The 10,264-nt window shown below is 45.3% G+C and overlaps 1 protein-coding gene across 2 annotated transcripts in view; it reads right to left on the bottom strand.

Moving 5' to 3' along the window:
- Positions 1–10,047, bottom strand: part of HDHD5 (haloacid dehalogenase like hydrolase domain containing 5) — a 20,189-nt gene extending 10,142 nt beyond the window's left edge. For both annotated transcript variants that reach the window (XM_025851975.2, XM_025851976.2), the window contains exons 1-2: positions 9,876–10,047; positions 729–932 (exon numbers count right to left, since the gene is read on the bottom strand). In XM_025851975.2, the coding sequence (XP_025707760.1) occupies positions 729–932; positions 9,876–10,010 (339 nt within the window). In that variant the 5' untranslated portion in view covers positions 10,011–10,047. The remainder of the gene's footprint in view (positions 1–728; positions 933–9,875) is intronic.
- Positions 10,048–10,264: the final 217 nt, after the last annotated feature.

Raw genomic sequence — 10,264 nt, 5'->3', positions numbered from 1 at the left:
AAAAAAAAAAAAAAGACTTAGCTTTTTAACATTTATAGTACTAATTCCAACAATGCAGCCAATACTCAAAATGTTTTTGGAACCCTCTCCGGAAACCATAGAAAGGAACCAGTTGTACTCCTTTGTTCTGCGTTCACCCCCAAGCAGTGTTACCCAGTCAATCAGCCACTTTATTTACCCTTCTGGTTCCAAAGGGCTCTTTCGAAGAACTCAATCCCCCTTAATAAAGAAGGACGTGTCAACACTGATATACCATGTGGAACTGCAAGTGGGTGAAGAGGGACTGCTTTTCAGGGACAATGCTCATTCAGATTATGTATTCAGATTTATGAGAAACAAAGGCTATTATCTCAGAATCCCACCGGTAAATTAGACATAGAGAAAAATGTGACCCTCACTTTCCAGGGGCCGATGATCCAAAAGAGACAACCCTGATGCCCAGAAAAGAAATGGATACAAAGAGAGCAGATTGATACTGCCAAATCCATGGGCAGAATTTTTGTGCTTGAGGTGAAGTGATACATAAAAAATGCTCCTGCTGTAAGGCTCTACTCATGAGGCTAGGCTTGAGCTTCAAGTTATTATTTTCTACTACTGACCAGCAGGCCATGCCCTAGGGCTTATCAACACTGTACCCCAACCCAGGAAAGGCAACTTAGTCAGAGTTGGAATGGGAGTTCCACTGGCAGCCAGCTCTTTGGGCTCTCGTTTCTCTGGTGCCTCCTTACCTTGAACCCCAGCAGCGCTGACAGCTCCTGGGCTTTGCTGTGTTGTAAGATGTTCCCAGCATTCGTGACAAAGACCACAGGCACCCGCAGCTGCCCATGAGCATTCACCAGCCTGCGGAACGCTTCCAGAGCAGCAGGGATCACTCTGTGACCCCGCACCAGCACTCCATCAATGTCCAACAGGAACCCAAAAGTGGGTGGGCTCTGCACAGAAGGAAGAGAATCCCCAAAGCCTGAGTCAAGAAGCAAAGGGGAAGAAGGAAAAGACCCTCACAACAAGGGGTGCCACATTATCCCCAGGTCACCCAGAGCTTTGAACAGAAAATGAGGACATGGGATTTCTGACAGGGCAAATCCATCTATAACAAAGAATTAGTCCCTCCTTCATGTATTTTTAAGCATGTAACTATTTCGTTAAAACTATCTTCACATAATTAATATAAAAGAATTTTTTAAATGGAAAGTAGACAAATTCAAAAACATCCCAGGACTTTTAACATGACTGATCTTGGCTCTTCTTTTTCCATTCTTTTGTCACATAGACAACTACACTTTACACGTTCACTTTTTCATCTTGTTGTTTGACATTCAAATATTTTTATATGTTACAACGGCCTTCATAATCTTTTACAGTTTTATTACAACACACCGGAGTTTTAAAAAAAAACTCATTTGCTACAGATAATATCAAAAAAATGTTAAATTTCTTGCCTCCTTCCACCCAGTGCCATTTCCGCTCTTATAGATCTCCAGAAACTCTGTGTGGATAGATAGTAATAATTTTTATCTGTTAAATAACACACAAACAGTATTATATTGTACTTTCTTTACCATCTGACCTTTTTTTAGATAGTATCTCTTAGATATCTTTCCATATCAATATACAGAGCTCTTTCTAAACATCATTTCTGACTACATATTTCTGAGTGGATATTCCACTAACATATTCCTCCTATTCTGGACACTTATGTTTTCCCACATTTTTACTACTATAAATAATGCTATAAGGAACTTCTTCATGCTTACTGATTTTTCCCTTAAGTTGGATTCTTAAAAGCAGGAGTAACAAGAGAGTGCAAACATTTTAATAATACAACACCTATTGACAAACTGTTTTCCAAAAACATGTTATCAATTTACATGGCCACTGTTAACACACTTTATCCTTGCCCATACTGATTTTCACATGTATCAAAGAGTTTGTTAATTATCAAACATCTTGTTAAAGGTTTAAAAAAATGGTATCTCAGGGCACCTGGGTGGCTCAGTCGTTGGGCGTCTGCCTTCGGCTCAGGTCATGGTCCCAGGGTCCTGGGATCGAGCCCCACATCGGGCTCCCTGCTCCGCAGGAAGCCTGCCTCTCCCTCTCCCACTCCCCCTGCTTGTGTTCCCTCTCTCACTGTGTCTCTTTGTCAAATAAATAAATAAAATCTTTAAAGAGGAAAAAAATGTATCTCATTTCAATCTGCATTTCTTGGGACTTATAAAGTTGAAAACTGTCCTTTTTCTTAATTTTTTTTTTTTTTTTTAGTAATCTCTTCCCCCAACATGGGGCTCAAACTCATGACCCCAAGATCAAGAACTGCATGCTCCATTAAGCCAGCCAGGCACTCTAAACACTGTCTTTTTTTTTTTTAAAGATTTTATTTATTTATTTGTCAGAGAGAGCACAAGCAGGGGGAGTGGCAGGCAGAGGCAGAGGGAGAAGCAGGCTCCCCGCAGAGCAGGGGGAGCCTGATGTGGGACTCGATCCCAGGACACCGGGATCAGGACCCAAGCCGAAGGCAATCACTTGACCAACTGAGCCACCCAGGTGCCCTTTTTTTTTTAAAGATTTTATTATTTGACAGAGAGACAGCCAGAGAGGGAACACAAGCAGGGGGAGTGGGAGAGGGAGAAGCAAGCTCCCCGCAGAGCTGGGAGCCCAACATGGGGCTTGATCCCAGGACCCCGGGATCATGACCCGAGCCGAAGGCAGATGCTTAACGACTGAGCCACCCAGGCATCCCTAAACACTGTCCTTTTTTTAAAGAAAAAATTTTATTTATTTATTTGAGAGCAAGGAAGTGCGTGAGTGGGGGGAGGGGCAGAAGGAGAGGGAGAAGCAGGACTCCCAGGGAGCCTGATGCAAGGCTCGATCCCAGGACCCTGAGATCATGACCTGAGCTGAAGGCAGACACTTAACGGACTGAGCCACCCAGATGCCCCAAAACACCGTCCTTTTTATTAAAAAAATTCATTCCAGGGGCACATGGCCGGTTCAGTCTTGCTCAGTCAAGAGCAAGCAACTCTTGATCTTGGGGTGGTGAGTTCAAGCCCCATGTTGGGGGAAGAGATTACTTAATTAATAAAAATTTGAAAAAAAGTTTAGGGGTGCCTGGGTGGCTCAGTCAGATAAGCATCTGGCTCTTAGTTTCGCTCCGCAGTCAGTGGGGAGTCTGCTGGAGATTCTCTCTGTCCCTCTCCCTCCTTTCCCTCCCCCTGCCCTCACCCCCACTCTCTCAAATAAAAGCAGAACAGCCAGGGCCTGGTAACAACAGGATTTTTTTTTTTTTTAGAGAAAAAAGTTTAAAAATAAATACAAATAAGGCGCCTGGGTGGCTCAGTTGGTTAAGCAGCTGCCTTGGGCTCAGGTCGTGATCCCAGGGTCCTGGGATCGAGTCCCGCGTCGGGCTCCCTGCTCAGCAGGGAGCCTGCTTCTCCCTCTGCCTCTGCCTGCCTGCCGCTACCCCGCTTGTGCTCACTCTCTCTCACTATCTCCCTCTCTCTGTGTCAAATAAATAAAATGTTTAAAAATAAATAAATAAATACAAATAAAAAATTCATTCCAATTCTTATTAACATATAAGATTTTTTTCAAATTTCAAAATAATTCAACCTAACCTGTTTGCTACTTTCCTTTTGTTGGTGCCCAATAGGTCAAGCCATTGTTACTGCATACACCTACTCTATTCCTAGGGTTCTGTCTGTGATAGCAAGTGCTCCAGGCCCTGCATTTTTCAGCTGGGGTCAAAGAAAAAGCAACCAGTCTAGGAAACAATTAAACTCACGAAACTGCAGCATTTTCACAAGTGCAAATCAATTTCTGAGTACTTAAGCTCTCAGTAAATAAACAGAATTAAATAAAAGTAGTTTCTTAGAAGAGAATTTTGAGCTAGGCAATGGAAAACTTAAATACATGCCTTTATTTAACAAGTATCTATTGAGAGCCTGATCAGCACCAGACCAGACAAGCAGCCAGAAGTGGCCTCCATCTACAAAGATCAATGGGGAAGACAAACAAGCAGCCACAGGACAGTCTGCACTGAGTGCTACATTAGGAAATGAGGGGAAGGCACCCCAAGAGCCTTAATGAGGGGTACCTAACCTGCAGGAGGTGGCGAAGACTAGTCATCCTAGGTCTCATAGGCCAATTTAAGGAGTCTGAAACAGCAAAGTGACATCATATCAGACCTGCAGTGTAGAAAAATCCTGGCTGCAAAGTCAAGATTGAGTGAACTGAAGAGTCAAGTTGAAGACCAGTTGGGACCAACTACAATCTAAGACAGAGATGATGGTGGCTTTAACGGGTCTTACTAGGTAGCAGCAACAAGAATGGTAAGAAGGGGGGAGGTTATACATAGAAGCAGAACAGCCAGGACCTGGTAACAACAGGATGCAGGGCTGAGGGAGGGAGGGGCCACAGGGACCCCCATACCTTTTTTTTTTTTTGGCTTGGGACCCTGGGAGGGTGGATGCTGATATTACTCACTGACCCAAGAAACTCTAGAGGAGCAGCAGCTGGGAGGTCAGGGAGGGCAGAAGATACATCCCACTTTGGACCTGTCCGCCGTACAAGTGGAAACATCAGCACTGAACAGAAAGGTCCTGGAGATGAAAATTCAGAAGCTCTCTGCTCTTAGAGAACAGCTGAAACTTGGGAAGGGAGAGAAGAGCCCGAGAAGCACAAGCAGAGTAAGAGCAGAAGCAAGAACTGGAAGAACATTGCCATTTAAGGAAGGGCCACCTAAGAGTCACCAGCAAAATGAGGAGCAACAGTCAGTAGGAGGAGGAAAATCAAGAGGGTGTGGGGTCAAGGAAGCTGAGGGATAAGTTTCTGGAACAAGTAAACTAGGAAATGGAGTGACTGTAGAGTAATGATCCCATCTCCCCTCCGATGAACAGGGCCCTCCCCGCCAGGGAGGCAGTCTTCCAGCTCTTTCATGGAAGCTTGTGCACAGGACCTTTCAGCTTTCGACAATGGCAGCTTTGGTGTCAAGTCAGAGGTAGGAATGGGCCCCGGAAAAATAGAAGGGAAAGCAACTCAAATCAGCAAGACAGAAATTCTGACCACCAGCAAACACAACTGCCAGGGAGAAACTTGTCAAATCCCCACAAGGGAAATACCGAAACAGCGTCTCTACTCTTGGTTCCAAAGGCTGATCCTGTTGCACTGGATCTGAATAGATGGGTAGACTGTATTGAGCTCTGAGCTGGACATATAACAAAGGTATGCTTACTTAATCCTTGTACCAACCCTCTGGGGGTGGGTGTCATTATCTCCAACTGACATTACCTAGCAAAAGGGGCCTGGTTTATACATAATGCTCAATATGGATTCACTGGATAATCTGACTGGATGAGTAAGAAACCAAATTCAGAGAGAAGAACTAGTCAAAGGTGACCCGTTCACAAGTGCTCCATCCAGATGTCAGCCTTAAACTGAGCTGTGGCAAAGTCAGAGCTCATTCAGTGGCCTCCCAGGGCAGCAAGCACCTCAGAGTAAGGAAGGGATCCAAGAGGTACCAAGATAACTATCACTATCTTGGATAGTGTTGGAACATGCTGTTGCCGCACCTCCTGCCAGCCCCCAGCCATGTGAGTTTGTGTTCTTCTTCTCAGTGTGCTCATTCACCAGATGGCCCTCAAGGTTCCCTGGAGCCCCTCCCTCTTCCTCAACAAACCCCACTAGAATGGGGTTCCTAACCAGGGGCCCATGGATAGATTTCAGAGTGGCCATAAAACCCCTTAAAACTCTATGTGCATTTTTCCTGGGGAAAGGATCTATGGCTCTTTTCTGATTTTATCATTTTATTCTTCTCAAAGAGAATCACTGCACAGGTCTAGAGGGAGGAGTGGTATGATTTTCACACCCCTGGCACAGTATTTAAACTCCCGTAGGTACTCAACAAAGGCTGACTGAATGTTGAAGGACCCAAAGGATGAAAGGTTCAGCCAACCTAAGGGCGACCTTTCCCCTCAGGCACTTCCTGACCACCAAATCCCTTCCCAAGGGAAAACAGTTGGTGACTCTTAGAAGACAGGTCCCTCTGGAGGCAAGTAAGGACTATGTTGTTCTAGAGCATGGCCTGCCTTCTTTCTTGTACTACATGGACACACAGCATACTGTTCTGAAAGCTTACATGTAAAACTCATATGCCCATAATTTTGAGACACTCAGGGACATTTTAAGGACAGAATTTTAAGTTATATTAAGGGATTACTAATGTTAGGTATGACAACAGCATTGTAGTTATGTTTAAAATGTCATTTTCTTAGAGGTACATATAGAAGAATTTAGGGGTTAAGTGACAAGAAATCTGCCATTCATTTAAAAATCTTACAGCTGGAAAAAAAAGGAGGGGGAGGGGAGGGAGGCAAGCAAAGCAAGTGTGGCAAAATGTCTATAACTGGTGAATCTGGGTTCATAATGTTACTCTGTTTTTGGATTTTTTAAAACTTAGCATGGTTTTAAAAAATAAGATGTCTCAGGGCACCTGGGTGGCTCAGTCGTTAAGCGTCTGCCTTCGGCTCAGGTCATGATCCCAGGGTCCTGGGATCAAGCCCCGCATTGAGCTCCCCATTCCGCGGGAAGCCTGCTTCTCCCTCTCCCACTCCCCCTGCTGTGTTCCCTCTCTCGCTGTGTCTCTCTCTGTCAAATAAATAAATAAAATCATAAAAAAAAAAAGATGTCTCATTTGTGCTGATGGCTACAAAATTTAACCGCAGTTTTAATGGTCTTAGTGGCCATGTCCTAAATGTCACAAAATTTGCTCTCTTAGAAGTAAGAATCCACAGCCCCTGCTACTTAAAACATGAAGGTTTTCAGGACAACTTAGCAATAACCTTAAGGGTCCCTCATCTCTAACTATATAAATGAGTAATCATATACCTCCAATCTTCAGGTGAATGCACATAGAGAAATCAGGCACCCAGCAACAAGAAAGTAAAGGTGCAAGTCAACTGTAATAAATGTGCCACACTACCGCCAAGATATCAGTAATACAGGAAACTGGGGGGAGAGGGCGTATATATAGGATTTCTCTATACTTTCTCTTCAGTCTGTCTTTAACACTGCTCTAAAAAATGAAGTTTATTAATTTTTTTAAGTGAAGGTACCGAGAGAAGGAGAAAGAGACTTTTTCTCTTTTTTTTTTCATTTTTCTTTTCATTCTCTTCTGTATCTGTATTCTGATTTTTCTTCTTTATCACTTGGGTTTTTAAAAACGTCATCCTGGGTATTAAGCCAGATCTTCTAAGTAAAGTTCATATCTGTGGCAGTGATAAAATGTGTGGTTTTAAGATTAGTTTGAAGTGGGGGCACCTGGGTGGCTCAGTTGGTTAAGAAACTGCCTTTGGCTCAGGTCATGAACCCAGGATCCTGGGATCGAGTCCCACATCAGGCTCCCGGCTCAGTGGGGAGCCTACTTCTCCCTCTGACCCTCTCCCCTCTCATGCTGTTTCTCTCTCTCTCTCTCTCAAATTAAAAAATAAAAAGATTAGTTTGAAGTGAACGGACTACTAAGATGTTCCTTTGTGTTTTTGCTTCTTACTTGTTATTAGTTTGGTAGGTTTTCAACAACAGCATTAAAACTATTGTCTACTTTACTGTCTACTCCATCCACTTCCACATTTAAGAGAACTATGTGCCAGTCACTGTGCAAAGTACCCTACATATATCACAAAAAGTACCCTACAGATATTCTCACAAAAACACTGCAGAGTAAGTAATATCCTCAATACATAGATGGAGAAATTGAAGCTTAGAAAGCTAAGTCATTTGCCTTAAGTCAAACAGGACAGGCAGGATTCAGTTCTAAAGCTAGTACTCTGGAGATGAACCATCAGAGACGATGGACTCTGAAAAACAAACTGAGGGTTCTAGAGGGGAGGGTGGGCGGGAGGATGGGTTAGCCTGGTGATGGGTATTAAAGAGGGCACGTTCTGCATGGAGCACTGGGTGTTATACGCAAATAATGAATCATGGAACACTACATCAAAAACTAATGATGTAATGTATGGTGATTAACATAATAATAAAAAATAAAAAATAAATGAAGCTAGTACTCTGAAATGCTGTGCTATGCTACATCCCTTTCTTCCCTTTTCCTACTCTATCAGAAAGGCACTTGGTGGGGCACCTGGGTGGCTCAGTCGGTTAAGCATCTGCCTTCAGCTCAGGTCATGATCCCAGGGTCCTGGAATCAAGTCCCGCATCGGGCACCTTTCTCACCAGGAAGCCTACTTCTCCCTCTGCCTGCCGCTCCCCCCCTGCTTGCGCTCTCTCACTCTCTCTCTCTCTGTGACAAATAAAAAAAATCTTTAAAAAGAAAGAAAGAAAGAAAGAAAGTCACTTGGAAATATCTCAGGACCTGCAAAAATGCTAAAGTCAATACAATAGTTATAAATGACAGCAAAGTCCTTTCCACAACATATTTTCATTCCATGCTCCCAGTGTGGCCACTTTTAGCTCTGTGACACTGGTCAAGTCACTTAACTTCTTTGACTCTTAGCTGCTCCATATCCAAAATGGTAACAAGTGATAACATAGCTGTTAAGAGCTAGAACTCTAGCACCAGACTGCCCTGGATTCCAGGATTCTACCACTGACCAGCTGTATGCCCTTGAGAAAGCTGCTTAACCTCTCTGTGCTTCAGTTCCTCCATCTGTAAAATGGAATAACAGTACCTACTTCATAGAGTTGTTATGAAAAGTGTACAAATTAGTAACTGTGAAGTGTCTGGCACAAAGTAAGTGCTATGTGTTTTTAAAAATAAGTATTTAAAGTTATCAAAGGTTACTGTGAAAGCACTATAAAAACGTACAATATTATTACCTACAGAAATTGTGATCTTAGAAAACGAACTTATCCTTTAAAAAAAAAAAAAGACAAATGGCCCAGAGGAAAGTGAGGGTAACAGATTTGCCCACCTGGTTTAGAGTGCTGGCACAGTCGTCCCCCCACTGTTTGACCTTACAAAGAAAAGTACTTAAAAACTTGACTCCAAGCTTCAGCTTCCTTACTACAGGGTTAAATCTACCTCCAAAGTTGCTGAGAGAATTATCATCACTGAAGTACCTGGCACAAATTAGGGACCCTGCGCCAGTTCTCTTCCTCTCGCCCCCCAGATCTTCCATGTAACAGCTGTTCATTATGGGTAAGGCTCACAAGCGAATGGGACCAAAATAAAAAGCCCGCACAAAACCGACTTTCATCTCTGGGCTGTCCATTTATAGGTGCAGTCCATCCCGAGTCTCCAAATTTCTTTCAAAGGTAGTTGAAAATCAGGGGCGCCTGGGTGGCTCAGTCAGTTAAGCGTCTGCCTTCGGCTCAGGTCATGATCCCAGGGTCCTGGGATGGAGCGCCACATGTACTCCCTGCTCCGCGGGAAGCCTGCTTCTCCCTCTCCCACTCCCCCTGCTTCTGTTCCCTCTCTCACTGTCTCTCTCTGTCAAATAATTAAATAAAATCTTTTTTAAAAAATGTAGTTGAAAATCAAAACCGAAAGACTCTCATCCTGAAAAATCACAGAGGAAGTAAAGGAATCACACCCTGACCGGGAAAACAGGAACACAGAAACTGCCGAATAACTTTGGAGACGAAAAGGAGCGAGCGGCGAAGAAACAATCCTGGTGCGTGTTTTGGGCTTGTTTTGTTCATTCTCTAGCTGAAGTAACTTTTCATCCAGGCCGAAGGCATGACAAACCCCCTGACTGAGGGGGAGGCAGGGAGTGCTAGGGACACTCGTGCTCAGGGCAAGAACGAAGCGCACTTGAGGTCAGTGGCCTCCTCCAGGAGGAACCCGGCCCGCGGCCCCTCCCTCCCCACGGCTCCGGCCCCACCCCCAGCCCTGAGGACTTGCTCGGCAGGAACTCCGGCGTTCTCACCTGTGCGGCGTCCACAGAGTAGCCTCTCCCGGGGCAGGGGCCCAGGGGGCCCAGGAGCCCCAACGACGCGCGCGCTGCCCGCCACCAGAAGCCCGGCGCCGCGCGGACCGCCGCGAGAGAGCGGAGAACAGCCATTCAGCCTCCCGTCGCGCGCACGTGCAGACAGCGCCAGCCCGGGTCCGTGGCCCCCGCCCCCGCCGCACAGCCAATCAGCAGCCGGGGAGCGCTCGGGCCGGGCGGCGCCCGAGGCATTTCGGGAGTTGTAGTCGGGGTCTAACAGGGCTCTGAGTCGAGCAGGGCGCGGGGTCAAGCCGGGCGCTGGGGGAGGCTGGGGCCGGGGCCGGGAACCGGCCGGATGCCAAAGGTTCTTGCTCGGCGAGCCAGGGATG

This window comes from Callorhinus ursinus, unplaced genomic scaffold (genome assembly GCF_003265705.2).
Source record: "Callorhinus ursinus isolate GAN/ISIS: 27379988/994484 unplaced genomic scaffold, GSC_fseal_2.0 scaffold74, whole genome shotgun sequence".
Classification (NCBI taxonomy): domain Eukaryota; kingdom Metazoa; phylum Chordata; class Mammalia; order Carnivora; family Otariidae; genus Callorhinus; species Callorhinus ursinus.
Note: the sequence above shows the minus strand (reverse complement) of the source record. Positions and strands in the feature narration are given on the sequence as shown.